The sequence below is a fragment of the Miniopterus natalensis genome, chromosome 5, assembly GCF_054644295.1.
Source record: "Miniopterus natalensis isolate mMinNat1 chromosome 5, mMinNat1.hap1, whole genome shotgun sequence".
In the NCBI taxonomy this organism is placed as follows: Eukaryota; Metazoa; Chordata; class Mammalia; order Chiroptera; family Miniopteridae; genus Miniopterus; species Miniopterus natalensis.
Genome location: NC_142085.1, coordinates 38,269,808 through 38,295,273, shown reverse-complemented (window position 1 = coordinate 38,295,273; position 25,466 = coordinate 38,269,808). Strand labels below are relative to the sequence as shown.

General features: G+C 38.3%; 1 protein-coding gene across 1 annotated transcript in view; it reads right to left on the bottom strand.

Moving 5' to 3' along the window:
* Positions 1-3,009: 3,009 nt before the first annotated feature.
* Positions 3,010-25,466, bottom strand: part of SH3BGRL2 (SH3 domain binding glutamate rich protein like 2) — a 42,819-nt gene continuing 20,362 nt past the window's right edge. Inside the window, exons 2-4 of the mRNA XM_087817481.1 lie at positions 15,546-15,731; positions 6,758-6,838; positions 3,010-3,409 (exon numbers count right to left, since the gene is read on the bottom strand). Coding sequence (XP_087673607.1) covers positions 3,398-3,409; positions 6,758-6,838; positions 15,546-15,731 — 279 coding nt within the window. The 3' untranslated portion in view covers positions 3,010-3,397. The remainder of the gene's footprint in view (positions 3,410-6,757; positions 6,839-15,545; positions 15,732-25,466) is intronic.

Below are 25,466 nucleotides of genomic sequence, written 5' to 3'. Positions count from 1 at the left end.
GCTTTCAGAGGTGGCTGCATCAAAGGGGGCCCTCTATTAAGGGTGGCAGCTACACTGTGCTTGTTTTCTGCCCCCAATTAGGGGAACAAATCCACCAGCCTGGGGCTTCAGTGTACTCAGGAAACCACACCAACCAGGAGCTAAGTGATTTATTTAATGCCATCCTTGGTCCGGGTTGCTGTCTGAGATGATTCTGTGGTCACACACACACACACACACACACACCACACACACACACACACACGAGATGATATGTGCATCTCCTCAAATGGTCAAACAATATGTCTGCATTTTTACAATTAATCTGAAGGTATGGGGCTCATGGATGGGAGTGGAAACACAGCATCCCAACTAAACAGGGTTTCAACCAAACACAGAACATCAGAAAAGGTATAAGAAATGGTAGGGAACAAACACTCCATTTTCAGAATATGTGTTTTCTGGAAATTATTCCTTTTTAATGTTGAATATAAAATCTGAGATTTCACCAGTGCCTTTAGGGACAAATGCATAGAAATTGAAATCTAAAAATAACAATTATGAAGATTAAAGTGGCCCTGACACTTAAGAAAAGCTGGTAAATGAAAAGCATTTCTAGGAAAAGCAAAACCCTCTGTAGCAAAATCAAATTTTAAAAAACCAGAACAAACAAAAAAGAGAGACTTTGGTACCTTTCAATAACAGAGGAAAAATAGGTTTAGTTAATTATAAATTCATGTAATACAAAAACATCTACATGGGAATGTTGAATAAATCTATAAAACAGAAACAAATCTAAAATATATTAAAGTCTGAGAAAAAAAATCTTCCTTTTCTCCTCTTTGATTTTAATAGAACATCAGAATTTGGAATAAAACAAGTATTTCCCCAGCTAAATTTCCTTCTGGACTGCATATAGCTAGCAGGATGGCACTCTGTATTTTATCTAACTTTAAAATGGCATACTTTGATTTCTGGCAGCACATTTCCTTTGTTCCCAACAAGCCTACTATAGAAATAAAAATTCTGTCTTGAAATGCCCTGAATATTACATCTATGCCTGCAATTCCCATCCACTTCTGTCCTAGGCTTCTAAGACTGTGGTTATCTAAATCTAAAGGCAGCTAGCTAAAGAAGGGAACAAGGAAATCATTACATGTTTGAAATTCAGCTGGTAAAATAGCATAAGGACACAATATTCTCTGAAGACAATGCAGTCCCAGAGGGCAATCCCTCAGTACTCTGCAGGGCCTGGGTACTGTGTTAATGCCACACAATGTGCTTCTAGCTCACTCATAACAAGTATAGTGCCAGCTGAGGCTGGATCATAAAAAAAAGAAGGTAGGGTGAGGGGTAGATGAGGTGTAACTGTGACAGTAATTTAGCACTACTATTCATCTAGTCTGCTTAAGAGAATCATACTGGGCCTACCATAGCCATAGGAATTAAAAAGTTTTAATACAAATCTGAGTAGCTTTCTTTGTCTAGCAAGTATTGTATTGATCCTACAACCCCAGAATTTAACTTACTAAGTCTCCATCTTAACAAGTTGGTTCTTGGTGCTCACTGGCAAGAGTAGACAATATAAATTAAATCACTGTAACATTTAAAAAAATTTAATTGCTGTAGCTTAAAAAGAAATTAGAAGTCTTATCAGAAGACTCACATACTCAAACACAATATCTAGTTTAAAAAAAAAAATCCTGGATAGTCCCTGGGATTTATCAAATGGAATTTGACCTGGATCTTATTTAATGCCAACTAAGCAGTAATACCCATGATTTCACAACAGTTTTCTTTGGAGAGAAAACTGTGGATCACATATCTGTTCCAGTCTAGTAGAAATCTGTGGCATGCTTTGCTTCTGGTTGTAGTCGTGGCTGCAAATCTCAGGCTGGGATTTCAGCTTTTGCATTTAACAAGTCCACATTTAGCAAGTTGGAGGGTCAGAGAACATATGTGACAGGGCTTTAATTCTTCCATCCTTTCAATTTCTTATAAACTTCCTGCTCAGAATCTAAATGGCAGGTCCTGAATCGGGATGCTGAGAATAGCAGAATATTTTAGGCAGCCCTCTGACAGTTGGTCCTATTCAAGACTGTTCCCATGTTTGGCAACTAAAAACTCTAAAAAATGTAAGCAGGGTCAAGGATGCAAAAAAGGAGCCTCTACCCTAATAAATTAGACATGTTCAGTGTTTATCAGCATCCACTCCAAAGGGAGTAAAGATTTTGCATGCCAAGTACAATTCAGATTTATCTCCAACAGCCCCTTTCTCATATATGCTGCTCTGAAAACTCATTGAGCTCATATATGGAATGAGAACAGGTATCTACATTACTCTGAAAAATCCGTGACAGTGCATTGTCCAGAAAGATGAACTACCAAAGTTAGAGAACCAATAGAAAGAAAGGGAAAAAATTAAAATGTGCAGCAATATTAGCATTTTTTAATATGCCTAGTCAAGGGTTCACAAAATATATCTAACGAAGATCTTCCTTTATCAAAAAAATATAATCCCTTCACAAAATAGAATAAGTAGCTGTTAGTCAGGGTAGCTGCATTTAAAAATATATGTGCACTTAATGTATAAGCTGCTAGAGCTGAAAATGCCTTCAGATATGAGTCACTTTTCCTATAAATTTACTATCTAATTAGTGCACCTCTTAAAATATATCTTTTAAGCAATCTTATGCATTTAGGTGAAACTTTCCTCTTGTAAGAGATAAAGAAGCATCTATTTTCCAAAATAGCAATTATTTTAATCCCTGTAACTTGGTTCTGATCACACATTGTTGCAACAGTGATTTCTGGGAACATCTGTAGGAGCTTGGAGGATTTATGGGGGTAAGAGTTTACATTATCGAAAGGAGGCTAGAACATCCAACTCTTTCTATAGGTGTTATTACAAAGCACTGGAATAGTGACATTTGTGATTTTACAGCAAAAATCTTCATCCCTTTGTCAACCAGTATTTCTTTTTCTTTCTGATCAAAATATTCTAATATCCTGGAAGACAAATTTTACAATCCAGGCAGCTTAAAAAGAATCAGGTCTGAGCAATAATGGCATCAACTACAACCTAGGGAGATCCAACATTTTCTCTCTGATGGTACCCGGCACTTATCTTTCAGTCATTAAGGAAGCACACCTGTAACAGGTTACAGTACCTCCAGGTGAGCGAGGCAACTGCAGGCAATTCTGAAAATAAGAAAAAACCCACCACAGTTCTGATTTGGTTTAAAGCAATCATGCAATCCCATTATACCCATGTCTTCCAAAAACACCTTTTCCAAATGCAAGCAAAGTTACTGATGATGCATGTGGCTTTTGTCACAGTGATGCATTAGGTAAGCAGGTGTGTGCTGAGTACCAGGGGGCGCTCCAAAATGCATCTCCATCGTCTTCCACTTGTCTTCTAAGGTTCTGCCTATTTATTTAAAAAAAAAAAGTCAGTTATTGCACTATGTTGACAAGAAAATTCACACTGGCAGTGATATTTTAAATGTCAGGAACAGAGATGTTGGGAATCACAATAAATCACCCCCCATGTGATTGATAAGAACAAATCCTGGGTTTCAGGATAAAAGGCCAGATTTAAATGCCAAACACCTGACCTGCGAAATATAAAAGTGAAAAGAAAGCCACGTTTCAACAACTGCCGAGACACCTCTTAGAGGTACTGTTCCACTCACACCTGGGTGAGCGGGATGTGTGGGTCCCCTCCCTCAGGGGCCCTGTGGAGTGACAGAAGTGAAGATCAGCGCTGTAGGGCCATGCCTACTGGTCCATAGCAGCTGCTCCAAACCCCAGGAGGGCTCCATGCTTCAACCACTGAGGAGACACCTGGCATAAGGGGCCTCCGCCCTGCTCCAGCTCTGGCTGCTCAGTGCCCAGGGGTTTACCAGCTGTTATCACCCCCAAATGGCAGTGAACTGAAAGAAACTTCTACTTCAGTCCCTGCTTTGAGTTATTAAAATAACAAACTTGATGGGCAAAACACTGCTGGCTCCAGCCAGTCATAGAAGAAAGTGGTTTTCCCCACGGTTTCCATACCTTTCAACTTTTCAAGGAAAGTGGGAATCTGTTATTTTAAATATTAACACAACTCATTTAAATTCTTCTAAAAATCTTGTGCAAACACATCTAGAGTCAGTGTGGCCTGAAGGCTGCCAACTGTGTGACCTCCCACCTTCCTTTCCCCAGTTTACTTTTGAGAATTGCCAGTCTACACTGCAGCTGTGCCTTCTGGGCCCATAAGTGTTTTTTTCCTACCATCTCTCTTCTCTCTCCTCACTGTGTAAGAGCAATTATAGGCACTAATGGTATCCTATGTTCCCTGGCAGGCTTTCTAGCCCTGAGTTTTATGTGTGTATACTGTGGAGAGGGCAGGAAAGAGGGCCTCCATCTTCTACTGCATTACACCTGTGGACGCTCTGTCTGGGCCTCATAGATTATATAATGAATTAGCACCAAGGTAAAAATGAGTAACCAGAAAGGAGGGAAATGCTCAATTGCTCTTAAAGACACTCTTATTTCTCTCCTATGAAGGTGAATGGAGCATGAGTTGCTATTAACCCCAAATGATTCATGGCGGGGTGGTCCACACACTGTGCCACGCACTTCCATCCGGGTGCCACGTGCTCCTGCTCAGAGGGACCGACGCAGGCGCCTGAGAGCGGCGGCTGGAAGCGCGGGGCCGCCCGGAGCCCGCGCACCCTGTGAACGGTCTGCGGAAACCAGGCGCTGCCAGTGGCATCCACACCAACTGTCATGGGAGAATGCTTATTTTACAGATGGTAGGTTTCTAGAGAAATTTCTGAGAGAATAAATGTTTTTTCTTTTTTTTAAAGGTATCTTTTGATTGATTTCAGAGAGAGGAAGGGAGAGGGAAAGAGAGAGAAGCATCAGTGATGAGAGTCATTGACCGGCTGCCTCCTGCACGCCCCCCACTGGGGATGGAGCCCGCAGCCCGGGCATGGGCCCCAGAAGAGAACTGAACCCCAATCTCCTGGATTCTAGGTCGATGCTCAACCACTGAGCCACGCCCGGCCGGGCGAGAATAAATATTTTTAAAGAGTAGAACAGTCATCCCACAGAGTCCCCAAGAAAGTCAAACCTTTATGGAAAATAAGAACAAAGAAGGCAAGCACACAGCATTTTTTTAAAAAGGCTTTTGCATAGACAATGATGTCCACTGGATTTATGCATCCATTAGATTACTCCTACCACAGTCTTTTCTAGCTCTTTGAAGATAAATACGGATGGTTTAATATCCTTGGATGAAACATGTTACAAAATACTACAATTTTCCTAACAAGTATTCTAATGTTCCACCTTTATAAAAATAGTCTTAAGAACCTTTTAATATTATACGTGTGGGTTTTGCCTCTGTTTAAAACATGTGCATGGAAACCACCCACAACCATCTGTGGACTTACTGATGTAAAAACAAAGCAAGATTTCCCATCGGCTATAAACTACAGGTGCTGGTGTATAATTTATATCATTGATAGTTGCTGTATTCCTCCCACAAGTGTTCCAGAAATGGTACAAATCCTGTGTAGCCGCAAATGACATGTTACTTAGAGACACCAAAGTCCCCAGTAATGCACTTTCATTTCAATTCGGTATTAAAAATGACACTCTAGAACTCAGTCTCATCGAAATACAGTAAAAACCTCAATTGCTATATATATAAAGATGGCAAGGAAATACACCAAAAATGTTAATGTGGTCATCTCTGCGTGGTGGAATAACAGGTGATTTTTATTTTCTATTCAACACTTTTTTGTACTTTCCCAATTTTTCTAAATGAGCCTAGGCTACCTTTATAATCAGAAAAAAAACAACCCAGCTGGTGTGGCTCAGTGTGTTGGAAAGTCATACCATATACCAAAAGGTGGTGGGTTTGATTCCTGGTCAGGACACATACCCAGGTTGTGAGTTCAATCCCTGGTTGGGGCATGCATGGGAGGCAATGGATAGATATTTCTCTCTCATATCAATGTCTCTCTCTCCCCCGTCCTTCCTCTCTCTAAAAATCAATACAATTTAAAAAAAAAAAAAGAAAACAAATAAATAAATAAAAAACCAATGTCTTTAAAAAGGGAAATAATAATCAAAATATTACCTTATTTAATAAGGAAATGCTAGTTTTTATTTTGAAAGTGAACTCATGTGCTTCACAAAGTTGTGATAATATATATCATTTCTAGGTCTAAATATTAAAAAACCTTGAGCCTTTTATGTTCTCTAAAAGACATAAGACGAAAAAAAAAAAAAAAAAGGCATATGACACAATGAAGTAGCTTTAAGAACATTTTGATTAGTTTAAGAATTGTAGAGTTTTTTTCAAGGTTGACTATTTGTTATTGCAGACCATCTGTTTTAATTTAAATGAATTAAATATGCAAAAGACCTTAAAAGTATGACTTTGATGCTGCTAGTTCAAAAAACATAAAGTAATGTAAACATGCACTTTAAAACAGAAAGCACCTACTACTTTTTGCTACCTTAAATTCTTCAAAAGGGATATAAATTTTAAATAAATTATAAGTAAAAATAAAGTCTATATACAGCAAGAATTGAAAACTGGAAAGAAAAAAAACTAGTCTTCTTTTTGTGTTTTTACACTGGGCAGCCTCTAACTGTGCATTTGAGAAAGCGAAATCTAAATATTTAGGGTATATATGCATTCCTCTAACACCTCCACTTCAACTGAGAACAATTAAGAACAACTGAAGATGAATTTTAAAGCAAGAAAAGATTTACCTACCTTTGATGCCAACCGTGACTTCAGGCCTAAGAATGAAAAGACTGTGTTGCTTTCCTTTGATTCAAAAAAACTGTCATAATCCTAGAAAAAAAAGGGGGAGGAATAAATAAACAGCAAACAATTATCTTTGTATTTGGTGCTTTTGACAAATTCTTTATGAAAATAAAAAATGTACCATTGCTCCATCCAGGCCAGGGAAGAGCAATACAAATCTACTAATTTGCTCTGCTTGGGCCTAAAAATTTCTCTAAGTATGATGATAAATGTAACAAGTATTTAATCCAAAGCCTGTGACAGGATTAAAACATAAAACACTGACAACGGAGGTGAAGTTGGAACACACTCCCTTTCCTTCATGTGCCAAACTAATATTTATTTGTGTGAAATCGCTCTGAGCTAAGATTTTATTCTAGCGCTTCAATATGGAAGGCTGCCTCCCAATTCTACTCCTGATATTTTGTTATCTAGGGCTTTAAAAAAAAATCCCTGGGTAAACAGAAATCTGTAAAGGTCTCCATGTGTCAACGTGAGTGCTTCTATCCTGCTTCTGAAGTGGTCTACATTCTTTAAGACTGTGTCTTCAGAGAGAATGAGAAGATCAAATAAAAACTAGAGAAAACTAAACTCTGTAACATTTACCTTTGCCTCAGAAGCAGAATCATTTCTCTCTTTCACTTTCACAAAAGAAACCATTAAGGAATTCTGATCAATATGTTCATCAATTGTTTCTTTTCAAAAGTCTGCACGTATAATACTGCACAGTTTCTAAGTTGATACAAAGCAGTCTTAAAATCCGGTAGAGGCCCCTTGGATAACTTTATCCTGGGAGTAAATATTGTAAGCTGGCAGGACCAGAATCATTTTGAAGCACTACCTTTGCGAGGCACCTTACAATCAGTCTGTCACTCGATCCTCACCACAGCCCACCAGGCTAGGGACTGGCTCAGGGCAAAAAGGAAAACGTTGCCCAAGTTTGACAGCCAGTACATGAGAAAGAGCTGAGATTTGGGCCCAGCTCTCATTGATGCTGCAATTGATGGTTTTTGTCCTCTACGATGCTTCCTGCCCAAGGGGAAACCAAGTGTGGGGCACCCTGTAAAATGAGTCACTGAGCTCGAATGAATCCACTGCTAAGGCAAGCCAGTGGCATCACAGGTACTTCTGAAACCTGTCTAGGAATCTAAATGAGCCGCAGACTTACAGAGATCTGCTTCTTGCAAAGCATGCCTCAGTTGATCAAAAAATCTTTGAATTATTTGACTCTCTTGTCCAAATGCTTTAGCAGGGTGAGGCTGGAGTTGAGTTTCAAAATGTTAAGTCTGAGAAATTGTATGAGATACACAAGCGAAGACGATTGTCAACTGGGCAGCTGGAGGCTCTTAGTGACTCCACAGTATCAGATTTCATAGAATTTTACGAAAAATTTTACAATTGTTTTATAAGAAAACTATGTCACAAATAATGCAAGTCTAAATTTGATGTGGAATCTAGGCAAAATCCCATGAACTGAAAATGTTATAAATATTCTTATTAACAAAGATATTTCCAAACAGTTGAGTGACACTTCACTGGGTTCAAGAAAATTCTGTTCAACATATACATTATCTAGCTGATCATTTGTTGCTTATATTTAATGTGGTAACAAGAGGAAGACAGCTAAACTACAGCCAGATATATCTCATCCTTTTAGATATTCACTAGATGAAAACTGGTGTACGTGTTCCTCCCCTGCTATGTTCGGCCACTATTCAGTCTAAATTCTTTCCCTAGAGAACATCATTTAGAGCCGTGGCCCTAATAAAATTCACATTTTTTGCTCTGATTTCTCCTCTCAGTTCCGGTTCAACATAAGAACTAACTGTTCACAGACTCTTAATCTTAAGGGATTTAAATCGCGATTCATCATCTTCCTGCCACACCACAAGATGGACCTCTAAGAAAAATGGTTCCACCATCTAATGGGCTCTACCAAGTCGGAAATCAAGTACCACAGGAGGCCTCTCTTTCCTCAGCCAGTAACTATCTTTCATATTCATGTAGCCTCTCCATTTTCAACAGCTGTCCCATTGCCCTAATCCATGAGAGACTTCTGCAGTAGCACCCCAATTTATCAACCCTCCTCCATTCTAACCTATTTCCATCCACTCATTCTCAAGTGAGGACTAATCTTTTAAAAATAAGATGTTAATCATATTGCCTTCTTCTTAAGTCCTTTCCTTTAAGACTTCTCACTGCTCTTACAATACAGATTAAAATTCTTAACGTGGCTTAAAAGGAGCTGTGTGGTCAGCTCTTAGTCAAGGCTGAGGAGAAGAGAAGTCTTGTATTTCCACTCACCAACCACTATCTGGGTGACAGATTGATTTCTGGGAAAATGAGTGGTATATATGCTCAGTCATCTGTAGATGTGATGTCCTGCGGTCTACTGAGTTATATGACCTTCATCAACTCATTTAACCTCCTCAGACTATTTCTTCCTTTCTGCATCAGATACTTCCAAAGTCCCTTGAAGCTCCAGGATTCTATGAAATGATGCAGCATTCAGGAGAGTTGCTCTTAAACGGGCTGTTAGCTGTGTCCAGGTGTAAAGTCACCTATATACCCCAGGTACTAAAGCTACCTATTTGAAAAATTTACCTCTCTCTGGTTTAACTGAACAGGAAATGGAAGAGACAATAGTGAGAGATAAAATATTAGAATTAGTGACTTTATCAAAATGCTGTCCCTGTTTTGAATTTTGAAAGGGCTTTTACTTGTTTCTACTTGATTAATAATCTCTCATGTTAGTGTAAAATGCAAGAAGGAAAAAAACGAGGACTCTAAGAAATAAAAAATGAGAAACAATGCCTGACTCAATTTCTATAAATGTAGCATGAATTTCACTATAAAAGACTAGAGCGCTAACATGAAAATATCTTGCATGTAAAAGATCAAAAGGCAAGTTACAATAAAAATGTGTATAATTCAGGTTTGTGTTTATATTAAAAACTTTAATTTAAAAATAATTACAGTTCCTCATATCACAAAACTAGAAATAAAGTTAACTCTCACAAGCAAGTTTCATATATAAAACAGGACATGTAAAATCTATACATGTAGAGAAAATATGTAACTTTATACACAATCCATTTAACATTGAATCAAAACTGTTCTCATAAATTTTAGTCACCAACAAAAATATTTAGAAATTTCAGATATTTAGAAATCTCAGAAGGGCAACATTTCTCATTTAGATAAAAAATCCTCTTTAACAGTATCTCTGTCATAAACATCATAAGCATTATTTTTATGAACCTTTAACTCAGTGCCTCATAACTATAGCTAGGGGGCTTCTTACCTGAACACTAAATTGGATCCTCCCAACAGTTTAGAAATTGTCACTTAAGGTAATTAACTCCTTCCAAAGTGACAAGTATAAAATTTGGTAATTAACTTTAAAAGCAGAATAATTTAATGAAATCATTTGTAAAAGTCAATGTTAGAACAGTACCTGACACACACCAGGTTACCAATAATACCTGTCAAGTGGATGAATTAGTTGTCTGCTAATTAATGACTGATGTGCCATGTTTTAGTTAATCTCATGGTAGCAACATAATTTTAATAAATCCTATTTCTACTCTATTACTTACAGGTTTTAAAGAATTATGTATACAATTTACTTTTTGACATTCAAAAGCTTTTGAGTGGTCTGATGAATCTCAAAGTGTAAAGGTTAAACTGTTTTCCTTGTCATGTTTAGTCAAAGAGTACGTGATTGATAATTTAAAATCTAGGATTTCTGAATGGTTAAAACCTCCTTCCAGAGATAATAAATTCAATAGTATGATGTGAAATAAGAGCAAAGTAGTATTAGAAATTAAAAAATCACATCCTACTGATTATTAGTACAAGTTATTATGGCCTTAGGCATTCCCCAATAAGAGAGAAAGATCCATTTTTCTTACCAGATTCATTTCACTTATCAGGCTTATATTTTAAAAAATATATTACTGTTTATACTGCAAACGTTAAAATGGCTGTATTTTAAGAACTCGCTATAAAGTTTCTAAATAGGCCTGCTGAATTCTTTATAGTCAGACACTATAAAGTGTTTGTAAATACACGTCTGCAAATGACACATTTCAGGACAATTAATCTCCTATTGATGACCAGGAAACAGCTCCTCTGGAGAAGGGTACAAACACACAAAGCATATGCAGAATAAAACTGCCCGTTTTTATCACATTAAAGAAGAAGCATGAAAAATTCCCTTTGTTTCCAGTGTCAACTGCTTATGAAAACAAACATTTCTGGACTATGTAGGTATCAGCATAACTGAGCACTATTACTAACGGAACATTTATCTGAATGTTGCAATTTTAAGAATAAAGCAAGCTAAATAGCTTTTAGAAAGAAAAAAATGACTCCCATCACCTATACTTCTGTTTGTGTTCCAGTGAAAACCAATATTAGAGACATTTATAAGCCCATGATAAAATCTACAACAGGTAGAGTTCACAATAGTCTCATTCTTCCAAGGAGCTTACTTAAGGACATTGGCCGCACACTGCGATTAGACTATTATGGACTAGACAAGCATTTGAGACAAAGCCCTTAAAGTTCTTTGCCCTTTTAGTGTTTCCTAAGAGAACTGTGAGGAAAACCCACAGCAGCCACTCTGAAAAGCTGTGCCGCTTCCCACGCAAAGTCAATGACAATTAAGTGACAGATTCACTTTATTTCTACGTGCCAAGGACATATCCAAACGGGAGGTTGCAGGGAACAAAAAGAACACAAGCCCTACAAGGAAATGGTGGCAGTAATCAATTCCAAATGAGCCAAAGAAAATTTGGTTTATCTGAAGGAAGAAAATCTTTTTAAAAAAAATATTTTTTGTTGTTGTTGCTATTAATCCTCACCTGACGATATTTTTCCATTGATTTTTAGAGAGAGTGGTGGGAGGGAGGGAAGGAGAGGGAGAGAGAGAGAAAGAGAGAGAGAGAAAGAAACATGGACATAAGAGAGACACATCAATTGGTTGCCTCCTGCATGTGCTCTGACTGGAGCCAGGATGGTACCTGCAACCCAGGTACGTGCCCTTGACCGAGAATCCAACCTGTAACCCTTCGATGCTTGGGCTGATGCTCTAACCACTGAACCATGCCGGCCAGGGCAAAAAAATGTTTTTCAATATTCTTTTTAAGACTATAAGAATTACTGCTGCTGCTGCTGCTTAAAATGAGCTAAGGCTCCTTCTTCTTAAAGTTTCAAGCCTGAGGGTATCCTCTGAGCAGGACTTCTTGATTTGGTGGTTAAAGACAGTTAGTACTATATTCTATTTTATGAAATCTTAGTATAGAAGGAAAAAATAGTTGGCAGTTCCAATCCTGGTAGGGTATGTAAGATGTGGTTGTCTAAAACAGGTTCATTCAGCAATTTTTATGCCAAATACTAAAGATATGAGTAAGCCCAAAGCTGAGGATTTTAAATTCCTAATTCATACTTAACATTTCCAACCATACTAGAACAAGATGGCAAAGCAAGCAAAAACCCAAAAACCAATTGAAATTGGATGGAAAATATTTTTGTGCTAAACATAGCAAAAGGAACCAGCAATAAAATTTGAATAACTACCCACAAGAGTAAGTGGAAAGGCTAAAATTAGTTAAGAAAATCTCTTGAATATCGACACTTTTGTCATTCTCTTTTAAGCCACTGGGATTTAGTAAAATACCCTCCTCTGTGACTGCTCACAGAACTAAACAGTTCTGTAGAGAATAGTATTTATATGTTCAAAACAATATAAATATTTACATATTATCATAGTTCCTACAGTTACAGAAGGGAATGTGACTGTTATAAACTTTAAGCAATGCTTAAGTATGTGTGCATGTGCATATATGTGTGCAAATCAAAATAAAGGAGAAATAAGAGAAGCTATAAGAATGCAAATCTCTCTTCATCTTTCAAAGAAAAAGGTAAACACTGTCTACATTTAAAATCAAGGAATACAGATATTAGTATATGAAACAGAGTAGTGATAACTTAAGAACCTCATAAAAAGGATACATCTTGGGAATCTGGGGGAGGTCGGTTATAAAGAAGGGCAGAGGAAAACTGACGCCTTGCTTTGACCCTCCTGTCAACAGGCTTTATTGTCTTAACACTTATATCAACATGGCCTTAATGTCTTAACAGTTTTGTTTTCTTTTCATTAATTATATCTGCATAAGACTCAGAAAGAGAAAAATTTTAACAAAAGGAAAACCATCAGTTTGGATATCAGTTAAAATACACTGCTAAACATGCAACTGGGTAGCCTGAAACTGTCTGGATGAAGGTTTTCAAAATTCACAGCACAAGTTGTTTTTATAAAAAAACATGTCAGGGACTTATCACTGTAGAATATTGAAGCAAACATCTCAGTAAGGTGAAAATGGAAGATTAAACATTTATAGACAGAAGAATAAAAACTAGAGTTATATAGAAGAGATAAAACTGCAAAGAATGTCTAATTAAATTATTATGCTTCTAGGCATACAGCTGATCAGCAATCAGCGATAAAGAGGACTTTATATCATCCCTTCCCCAACACCCAGCTCTTCCTTTTCTAGTAGCTGGGAGAATGCCAGATAAGATTATTTATTGTAAAATAGCTGAAGGAGAAGATTCTCCTTGATTAGATAAGTGATCTTTTAGACTGAAGGCCTTGGAATACAGATTTTCAAATTCATATCAAAAGTTTCCTAAGGAAATTCTACCTGTCAAATATGTGAGCTTCTAATAGAGGCGATTTCTGAAACAGATTTCATTGCAAATTTAGAAGTTTCGGTAAGCTTGCTTTTGAGGCATTTGGCTTTGACTTTTATTAATAAAATGAGAATACAAATGCTCAGAACCCTGACAAGGCAAGACCCAACAGAATGGGGCAGGTCCCTGCTTGGCTGAAAACATCTGTGTAGCTACTTACCCATTCCCGGAACCAATTTTTGTTAAATATGATCTATGTTCCTAGCATTCTGATAGGTACCAGATACTAACATAAATATGCCACAGGGCCTATGGAAAGTGAGCACAAGGAAATTAGAGACTGATTGAAGGGAAAGACATGAAGAAAAAAGAAAAGAAAATTCTATGAGATAAATGCCATAATAACAGTAATGAGGCACAGGTTTGCTTGACATGGGGGTGAGGAGTAATAAGCAGAGTCCTAGTTAATTAGAGAAAACTCAATAACATATTTAATGACTCAGTTTTATAATTCTTACATTATAAGGATCTACTGAGCATTCAACCCAGTGAATGAATAACAGCTTATAATAATTAACCAAAAAAATTTAGAAATCTCATATATGTAAAAAAAGAGACCTTAAAAATTTGCATAGAAGAAACTGACAAAAACATACAACAGATCGAGGAAAATGGCATTAGACTTCTAAATTGCAGAACTGGAAACAGAATTATAATGAAGCAAAATCATCAAAATTCTTCCAAACCTAGAATTCTATACCCAGCCAAACTACCACTCAACTATAAGACTAGAATAATGGCATTATCATACCTGCAAAATCTGAGAAACAGAAAACTGCTAGGTTTTTATTTTAAGCCTTCTAGCACTGTTTGACTAATAGCTTTACATTATTTTGAAACTGTACAGTTTCCACACATTTTCAACTATTACCTCCTTTTGGTCTGCAGGCACAAGAATACATTTTCTAGACTCAGTAATTGTGAATGGGATACACCCTTGGTTACTACATTCTTCTCCTAATAAAATATGAGATCAGGATATAAAAAAGTTCCACAAAAAAATAACCTTTATTCTTATATATAATGTACTTATAGATGAGAAAATTGAGACTTAAAGAGACAAGTGACTTTCTAAAGGTGTCACAGCCAACATAAAATAGTAGTAGAACTCAAATCTGTATCTAGTGCTATGTTCAGGATTCTCCACTTGACACATATATAAGAACACTGTGCTCAATCTTTATAGCTTTGTTTTAATATCTCATTCTTCCTTATGCACACAGGAAACTTTCCTTTCAAACCAGCAAAAACACTGTTACCCCTTTTCTCCACCTAGTGGCAACCCAGCTTTTCATTTCACCTCAAGCACCTGAGCACTGTAGCCTAGCCCCTTGCCCTTCGCCAGGCGATCCTAAAGAACTGGAGAATAGGTCCCAAAATCAACACTGACTTATATACTAGAGCTCTGGCAAAAGGCAAATTCTAAAGGCTCATTAGAAAGAAATGTCTTGATTTTTTTCTTAACCTAAGGGTGAGAAGGAAATAGATAATTAGACAAAAGAGAGTTCATCTTCACATATGCTACATACAGCAGGAAAGCACCTAATGTATTTTACAGGTTCATAATGATTCATCCAGATTATAATAAAAATTAAACTACTGTCTATAAACAGCTATTAGTTTTTTTACTGTAAAGGAAAAAAAGACTCAAGAATAATTAGCCCTTCCAGTCTGCCCCCAAAATGTATTAATCAAAAAATATGCTTTAAAATTTAGGACACAATAAAAACATGCACACAGCTTCCCTTCTCACCCCCTTTTCCAAAGCAGAGCCAGGAAAACTCCCAGACACACATGCACTCAGACTCACACACACTGTCTGTGACCTTGGACTCATACCCCCTCCTTCTCAACCTCCTCCTTCGTTAGACCTGTGGACCTGAACAGGCACCGGATGAAGAGGTTCCAGTCCTCACTGAAAACCCCCTTGTACTCCAGGTGACTCTGTGATTTGAGTATTGCAAAGAAATAGTGTAATAACAATGTAGCTACTTACTCCGCAATATCGGTCACCATTAAATATCTGAGGTGGCAGAGGGTTGCCCTGAGCGGGCTTCTTTTCCGGGGGCACGTTTTTGTACATCCACTGCCTCTGTTCTTCTGACATTGTGATATCCACCTCCTCAAACTCTATCTTGTTGGCTTCCAGAAATCTAACCACATCTTGCTGCTTCTTCTTTATCTGAAGAGAGAAGAAAAAAAAAAGAAATGCTCAACTGAACTAGATTTGATTTCTCATCGTCAGGGGTCACTGATAAAAACAAAACAAAAACAAGAGGCGATTTACGTAGGCGCCATGCCCTGTCTACTTTGTGGAAATGCAACAAAGCCGTCTAAGCAGGTCCTGACACGACGGCTTCGTCACCTGGACTCCCCAGAACTCAGGGGCACAGCTCAGGCTGCCTGGGACGGACAGGCCAGGTACGGGGTGAGAGAGTCACACAGCGCTTAGCAGGCCGTCACCATTCCCCCATCCCACCCCCGGGAGGCGACATTTAGAGCCAGGAATGTTCTCTGCACAAAACCACTTGAAACTCCATCTGAGATGTCGACATTTCATTGATTCCCGGGGGCAGCAACATTTTTATTCCCCTCAGAAGCCTCCTTCAGCTAGTCCACGGCCATAGCCACCGGCATGGACGCACCCTTTCATCAACTCAGGAGCGACAAACGTCCTCTCCTCCCAAGGGGAGGGCAAACAGCACGCACCATTCTATTTTGCTCTCTATTTCCTAATCCTCTCCATTCTTCCGACCTGTCACGCTCCCTTCCTCAGTCACTAGGGGTCAGGTGTGCTCCTGAAGAGCTGCACACACATTTGTAGTTCTCAAAATGTTACCAAGCTTCTTAATTTAAGGATCTCTATTAACTAATTTAGATGGGGTGACAACAGCCAATGTCTTAAACACAGTGTGTAAAACGTGAGGAAAAAAGCTTGGTTTTCCTAAATGATTCTGGAAAATCTGCACAAAGAACACACTTAAGTGAAGTAAATCTTGTAACAGCCAAAGAAAAGAATCCTTTTGAGAGATCAAGCGGCGAGAAAGACCTCTTGTCGTAGGAAGTAAAATATTTGAAGGGCAAGCTGTCACATACCAGTTGCCTCTATCAGCCCCTCCCCCAAAGCCCCAATGACAGATGTCCCTGAGGTGGAAATCTGTCATATGCCATGAGCAAAGAGACTGTGATCACTGGGCGGAAGTCTATGAATGACTAACAAGAGCAAAGTCAGTACGGACAGAAATAAAAAGCTGACATAATAGGACATCTTTAAGCAAACTGATATTATAAAATGAGAATTACTGTATGATTATAAATCTAAATTGATAATGGCATTTAATTTCTCGAATTAAGCCACTTTTCATTTCTGAAAAGTTAACTTTTTTCCCCTCACTGATACACAATTTCAGAAATGTAGTGATAATACTTTGAAACTTCAGCTTGCAAAAAAGTATCATCCATCCTACTTAATTCCCCCTTACAACCCTACAAGGTAGATTTTATTGTTCCTGATGTCAAAAGTTGTTGCCTACTTTGATTAAGGCCCTAGTGTGTGTTTATGTTAGTCCCCTATTTAAACTCCTTTATAAATCTCTTACTGTTTCTCACAATACTACCGGACAAAGCCCTATGAATGAAACCCAGGTGAAAGGGTGGACCCAGAGTAAATTGCTTTTCAACAAAGCCACATTGGACAAGAAGTACAAACTTCTAGTTATACAATAAATAAGTCCTGGGGATATAAACAGCATGGTAACTATAGTTAACAATACTGTATTGTATATTTGAAAGTTGCTAAGAGTAGATCTCAAAGTTCTCATCGCAAGAAAAAATATTTGTAGCATGACCTGATGGATGTTAACTAGACTTATTGTGGTGATATTCTGCAATATACACATATATTGAACAATTATGTTGCATACCTGAAACTAATATAAAATTGTATGTCAATTATACCTCATTAAAAAATACAAGGACAGCCCGGCTGGGTGTGGCTCAGCAGTTGAGCACTGACCTAGGATCTAGGAGATCGGGGTTCGATTCCCGGCCAGGGCACATGCCCGGGTTGCAGGCTCGATCCCCAGTCAGGGGCGTGCGGGAGGCAGCCAATCAATGACTCTCTGATCACTAATGTTTCTATCTCTCTCTCCTTCTCCCTTCCTCTCTCTGAAATCAATAAAGATATATTTTTTTAAAAAATACAAGGCCACATCAATTTACATTCCCATTATAATATTTGAAAGTTGTATTGTAGAAGATTAACGTCCAAACAATGTGAGGTGATGGATGTTAACTAAACGTATTATACTCATCATATCACTATATATACACACATCAAATCATGTTGTACACCTTACACTTACGCAATGTTATGTCAATTATATTTCAGTAAAAGTAAAGAAGAAAGAGACATGGTTGTTGTTCCCTCCAAAGATTTCAAATGCATCATTACACACTGACAATGCTCAGGAAGCAAAAGCTATCTCCTCACTAACCACGGTAATGGCTGACAGCTCTGTAAGGTGTAAAATGTAAGGAATTATCTTTTTTAAAGGGGGAAGCAAGGCGAGGCATGACCAGGCTTGTGTTTCAGAGAGATCACTTTAATACTATGCAACTTAAAAAGAAAAAAGGAGAAGTTGTACCGTTAACACTGCTATGGAAAGGTCTCTAAGATATATATGTAAGTGAAAAAAACACAAAGAGCAGGGTTGTGAGTACACTAAGCACATTTTTCTGAAAAGAAAAAAGGAGAAAAATAAGAACACATTTGTATTTGCTTGTCTTTACATTTTTAAAAACTCTTGAAGGTGATAAAGAAATTAACAGAAGCTTAGGGGTCAGGGGAATGGGAACTGGGTAATGGGGACAAAGCGGGAGCAAGAGTTTTCACTCTCTACCTGTATAAACTTAAAATTTTTTTGAACAGTGTGAATGTGTCAATAGTCAAAAGACTAAACAGGAGAAGTTTATTTTGAGACAGAAAGAGAGCTTCATGTAAGCTTCACAGCCCGGAGGGGAGCGGCGGTGCAGGCCACAGAGATGGTGCTTTACGTAAATCAAGGTTCCAAGCAGGACATGAAGCAGGACTCGGAGCGTTTTATTACTCATCGGCTTCCATGTTTCCTTACACTTATAAGAATGGCCAGATGATTAAAATAAAATTTTAGAAAAGGGCTAAGGCCACAGAAAATTAACTAAGTACTACAGCAAATCACCCAAATAAACAAAAAGAACAAATGTAACCTAGAGGGGGAGGTTCTGAAGTGGATGTTTGTGATATTAACATCAGGAAGGAAGATGAGTCATGCCACCAAGCACTTGTATTTAAGGTTTGCCAAGGTGAATGTGGCCTGGAACTGGGGGAGCCCAGGCTTGAGTGGCAGGAGACAGGCCGCCTCCAGAGGCAGGCACTTGGGAGCCCGCAGGGCCTGGGTAATGGAAAGGCATCCTGGGTGGCGACAGGAAGCCATGGAGGGCACTTCATGTGCTGGGCACAACTCCAGAATTCAAGTAACAGTAACTTATATAGTCATTTCCTTAACACAAAGAGCTTTCTTCTCCCCACGTATGACCGCTCTGAAGCTAAGTGTACCTTACAACCATATCAGAATAAATTTGGGAAGCACATGGAAGAGAATTATTGGGTAACAGTCACTGAGCCAGGTCGATTTATCCACGAGTGGAAGGCAGGCACCTATAGCTCCTGCTTGGTTCGTTTGTTTTAAACACACTTGTAAGCCACAGCACATAATACTAGTTATTTACCTAGGAGTCATCTTCCTTTCTTTCTTAACACAGAAACCTGGTTTTGTTTAGGAAAGCAATGTGCTCAGCTACAAAATTTGTTTAACCACTCCCCTCTGCGGCTTGGGGTGATCACACGACTCAGCTCTGGCCACTGATATAAGGCAGATGTTCCTGGGGACGACTCCACCTAATGAATGGAAAGGCAGAGCCCACGCTGCCCTTCATCCTCCCGTCCCCCTGCAGAAATGCAGAAGCGGTGCCGGGAGGTGCAGGAGCCACTGTGCAGTTGTGGAAACCAACACCATATGCTACGGACGGTCAAACAGAATGGTAGGGGCCTGGGTCCTTGATGACATTTCACAGCTGTCACCCAGTCTTGTGCAGCCTACTCTAAACCCTTCCGTATTCGACAAACAAACCCCTAATTAGTTAAGCCACTCTTGAATCAAGTTTTCTATAGTTTGCATCTAAATGCAATGCTACTTGTTTAAATTTAATTGCTACTTCAAATGTCTTCAGAAATACTGTAATATGATGAACTGAAAATAAAAGCTATTACTGCACAGCAGAGCTTAGACATAAAAGCTGTAAAATATGAACTTAATATATGTGAAGTGAATATTCGTCACTGAATAAACAGATAGATTTTCATTTTCTCTGTGAAACAACAACAAAGTTGTTGAACCTACAGCAGGGAGATATATCTACAAAAGCACGAAAGGTGCATTTTACCTTATCACTCAAACATGTGCCATTACACATCACCCAAAGCAACTAAAGGGGACACTGCTAAATCCTCAGGCTAGTTCACAGGTACGCAAATTGTGGTCCACAGATCAAATCTATTATTTATATTTTTAAATGGTTGAAAAAATTCAAAACAATACTTCATGACATGTAAAAATTATATGAAATACAAATTTCAGTGTCCATAAATAAATTTGCATTGTTAGACTGCTACACCCATTCATTGACATGCTGTCTAAGGCTGCTTTTGCCTCACAATGGCAGCTGAGTAGCTGCAACAAAGGAAGTGTGGTTCCCAAAGCCTAAAGTATTTACTAGCTGCCCTTTACAGAAAAAGTTTGCCAACCCTGGGCGAGATGCCAGATTTTCATTTCCAGCTCAAAGTTCACTTTCGCGGTGAGGTCTTCCCTAATCACATGATTTTACATTTTTACCAGCCACCCCAGAACTTCATACTCGCCTTCAATGCTTCATTTTTGACCTTAGCACTTAGCATCTGACATACTGTGAGTTTTATATGTTTGTTTGCCCACCACTCCCTAAAAGAACATAAATTCCAAAGGGCTGGGGATTTTGTCTGCTGTTTTGTTCACTGCTGGATCCCCAGAGCCTAGAATGGTGTCTGGCATGTAGCAGATACTCAATAAACATTTGTTAATGAACAGGTAGGATTCTCACAAGTAGAAGGACGGGTGTAACAGCAGAGCTGACTTTCTTATCATTTTAGATATCTTTAGTATCACCTCCTTGAAGAGCCCTCTCTAGCCACCTTAGCTGAAGTTTTGTGTAAATTTATTAAAACTTTATCTGTTTACTCGTTTTTATGACCATCTCTCTGCACACAATGTCAGTCCTGTAAGCAAGGGACTGGCAAACAGGAAGCCCTCAGTAAATATTAACTGAACGGATGATTAAAGAATATCGCTCCAGTGCTGAACATCAAAGGCTTCCAGGTGATATTCAAGAGATCAAACTCAGTTGGTAATGTCAGTTAGAAACAAATGCAACTGAAGTTTAGTCAAACAAAATGCAGATCAAATGCTGGTATTTCTCAATTAATGCTAAAACTGTATGAATTTAAAATCAGTGTGCCTAGCACGTTACATCTAACTGTAAATAGACTAAATAACTCAGAAGACTCTCTAGACCCTGAATGTGAAAAAGGCTTTGCTTCTAACACGGACACTGATATTAAAGAAGAAAATTGTATGTGATTGTATGTTTAAATAAAAATGCTATTGTCAGTTAATTTTAAAAATTGCAAGTGCATAATGTAGTATTTTGTTTTGTCCAAATGTTTTCTTTTTATTAAATTGTTGATATATTCCCAAACTGATGGCGATTGAGAATTAAGCAAGTATTTCCCTCACTGTGCTTCTGATCGCTACCATGGATTCGACCATCCTTAACCACTTCCCCCCACTTATCTCCAGCAGCTCAGACGCAAGCTCCTTTGATGTGCCTGAAGTGGCCTTCTTGGCCACTGCATGAGTAAGTATGTGTCTCCCCCAAATTCATTTGTTGGAACCTAACCACCAAGGTAATGGTGTTAGAAGGTGGGGTGAAAAAGCAGTGATTAGGTTATGAGGGTGGAGCATTCATGAATGGGATTCGTGTCCCTATAAAACAGTCCCAAGAACTCCCCTGCCCCTTCCAGCATGTGAGGACACAGCAAGAAGTCCACAGTCTGCAACCCAGAAGAGGGCCTTCACCACAGTCCAACCATGCTATTACTGTGATTTTGGACTTCTGGTCTCCAGAAGTGTGAGAAATGAATTTCTGTTGTTTATAAGCCACCCACTTTGTGGTATTTTGTTATCGCAGCCCGAATGGACCAAGACAATAAATTGTCACCCTTCAACTCTAGACCCCTGCAAGACTCAGATCTGCTGAGGACCCTAATGCCTGCACCCAAGACCTGGTAACGCACCCTCACAGGCGCCAGGGTGATGAGCTGTCTGGGCTGCTGTTGCTGAAAATCTGCTGTTGTAGCATGAACACTCAATGACCCATGGAAATACTTGTATCTGGCAATCTCCTGGCTCCACAAGTCCCTCAGGATTAGATCAGAGGGCAGGCTAGATAAATTACATTGTACCTGACTTAGACTTACCCCCTACTCTATACTGCTGATTTCTAAGTAAACTTGCATTCCTCCATTCTCTTCTTATAGGATTAGTTCTTCCAGAAGGCTGCCAGTTAACTTACATAATTAAACAGCCCCTGCCAGATTCCTTCCATTGGCTTCCCCACATGTCTAGTCAGGTTTGAATTCTGAGGTGTACACAGATGAAATAGCACCCTGGGAGTCACTAATAAATAAAGAGACATAATCAATTTGAATTTAGATCGATTTTTAAAAATTGACACTTAATGTGAGCAACTGTGGGAAAGGAAGTTTAAAGACAAAATGAGGCCCACATGGAGGGCAATGAGAAAAATTAAAAAAACGCCACACACAATGTATTTTAGAGTTAGACTGTCCTACTTTTAATTCTGGCGCTGTCAGTTGAGTAGCCTTGGAGAAATTACCTTATTTCTCTCTCATTTCAGTTTCCAAATCTGTGAAATGGACCCAGTATGTTTTTTTCATTGGTCCACTGGCAGGATTAAATAAGAAAGGAATTAAGCAATAATAGGTAGTTGCTCAATTGTTTCGTCCATTCAAACATATTAGCTTCACTTTCTTGCCCTGGATTTAGCCTTCTGCAAAAACTATAAAGTGACTGCTGGGTACTTTCAAAGGCTTTAGGTATCTGATGTGACAGTTTTTTATTTCACCTACTTTCACAGTTCAAATATACAGTTTTCTTTTTTCTGATTCCAGGTAAGGCTGATTAAGGCGTTTCATGTATCTCACATGGAAAAAGTCAAAGACAGGCAGAGGAAAGAGAAAGAAAAGAATAGATTTTTTTCTAACTTGACAAAATTTACAGAGGGGCTGAGCTAAACTAAGAGAGGCAGAGGGCCCTAAAACAATTCCTCTTTCAACTAAAAAGAAAGGGAAGGACTGATAATCTTTTCCCTTGTGAAAGACCCTAGAAACTTTCCAGCAATAGGGTACCTCAAAAACATATAATTTCATGCAAATTCTTCACATCCTCACTATTGGACTCACTATGCATTATACTGTAATAAAGGGATGCAGCCAGCTGGGCCTGGCTCAGTGGCTGAGCATCGATGTAGGATCCAAGAGATGGAGGTTCGATTCCCGGTCAGGGCACATGCCCGGGTCGCCGGCTCGATCCCCAGTCGGGGTGTGCAGGAGGCAGCTGATCAATGACTCTCATCATTGATGTTTCTCTCTCTCTCTCCCTTCCTCTCTCTGAAATCAATGAAGACATATTTTAAAGAAAAAAAAGAAGGGGATGCAGATGGCAAGTACCGGGGCAGATGCTAGGTTAGTTACCCCAGGAGCTATTCCCTACCTCTCCTGTGAAGGCTGTAAAACCCAAACCCCAGTTTTCCCATCCACCCTTGCAGCTGGGGCAGCCATGTGACCCAGATCTGGCCCTTGAAGTGCGAGCCACAGTCCGATGGGTGGAGCTTCTGGACAAGGCTTTGCTCTCCTATTGAAGCGGATGGATTAAGATGCTAGGGCCCCATCTCAGCCTTTCCTCCTGCTTCCTGCTAGAAACCCAGGTATGAGAGCTGGAGGTGCACAGGTAGCCTTTCCATCGTGAGGGAATGAGTCAGTTAAAGGCCAACCAAGAGAATCCTAGAAACCCAAGCCCTGAACAAATCGACCTCCAGGCTTACCAGGAGAGACCAAACACTTCTATTCATTTAAACTCACATTAGTCAGGTCGTCTCTTACTTGCAGATGAACACACTCCTAACTAAGACACTCACCGATGTGCCTCACTGTTGCAGAGTAAGGCAGGGGTGTAGAATAAGCCCCTACAAGCCCTCTGTTAACTGTCAACATTCTAATGCTGTTTAACTAAACATGAGATTACACAAAAAGTACTGTGTCTCCAGTGTCCATTTCAGTTTATCTTACTTGAAAGCAAATACCAGGTTTACCAAGCCAGAGATAACAATGAGAGATGCTGTCTTGCAAGAGATTGAAACTTGAGTTTCAGGGAATCAGAATGCCAGGAAGATGGATTATGAAATACAGAGCACATTTTGAAAGAACCATTATGATATTTTGTAAATTAGGCAATACAATTCTAATGATGGAAAAGATTGTCCCTGGTATTTAACTAAGTACTCAATATGTTTGTATTAAATAAACATTACTGAGCTATAATAAATACTTTTAACATATTTTCATTTTAACCAGTCAACACTTTTTTATCCTGTTTTCTTAATCAATTTACATTGGTTTCTTTTTACCACGTTTATAATGTTAAGTCATCTTTCCAATTTAAAAGTTTTTTATTGAAAAAGCCCATAATTTCATCATGGTGAAGTAATCATTTTTCATATTACCTTCCAGGAATTCAACATTTAGAAACATAACTTTATATAGCTGCTATATAATAACATACACATTTTAGGGTAGGATGTTATGGTTGTATTATAAGTATTTTGTTTTTATAATCTTCATAGTTATCTTACTGAATGCATAAATTCTATCGAGTATTTACTCTAGCATTACCCTACCATTGGAAATTTGAGTGTGTTTCTTTTATAAAAATGATAGCTGCTCTGAGTGTGCTGACAGTTTTCATGATGACAAATAGTAATATCTTCCCAACAAATATTAAAACACACAGACTCTCACACCGACACACACATCTTCTTTCTTCAATATTTTTGTTCCTTCAAGGTAAAGATGATAATCTAGCAAGTAACATTCGTTCTTTTTTTAAAAAAATTTTTTATAATCAAGTAACTTTCTTGTTCAACTTTTACAAAATGAATTTTAGGAAATGTTTGCTATTATAATTTTGTTAATGAAAATAATGCTTGTGTCTATAAAAACGGTCCCCGTGAAAACCTAGAAAGATAATTTTCTAATCTCCTAAAAGTCTTTCAAATGAAAAACTTTAGTGGGTTTTTAAAAAGATGTTATAAAAATACAACATCTTCTGATTGGTTATCAGGAACAACTAATTTACATCAGGGAAGACAGTATGATTTTAACTATGGAAATTTTTACCACTGCTGCATGATTCACAAATGGGATTGAAAAATAAATACCATTCTTCTTCACTTACGACGATGCTCACTCTCCATATGCATCTGTGTATTTTAGGAAGGTGCCTTTTCAACAATTTAACAACTGTTAACAGCAGACCTTTGAGTTGTAGTCTTCATCATTAGTTTACAGTGTTCTCAGTAAGAAAAACTTTTGGGAGAGAGAAAAATTTTTTTATCATTAAAAAATAAAATTAAGAATATTGTTTCAACAGTACCCCATCGTTTTAATTGCTATTTTGTGGACACTTTATGATGCATATATTTTATT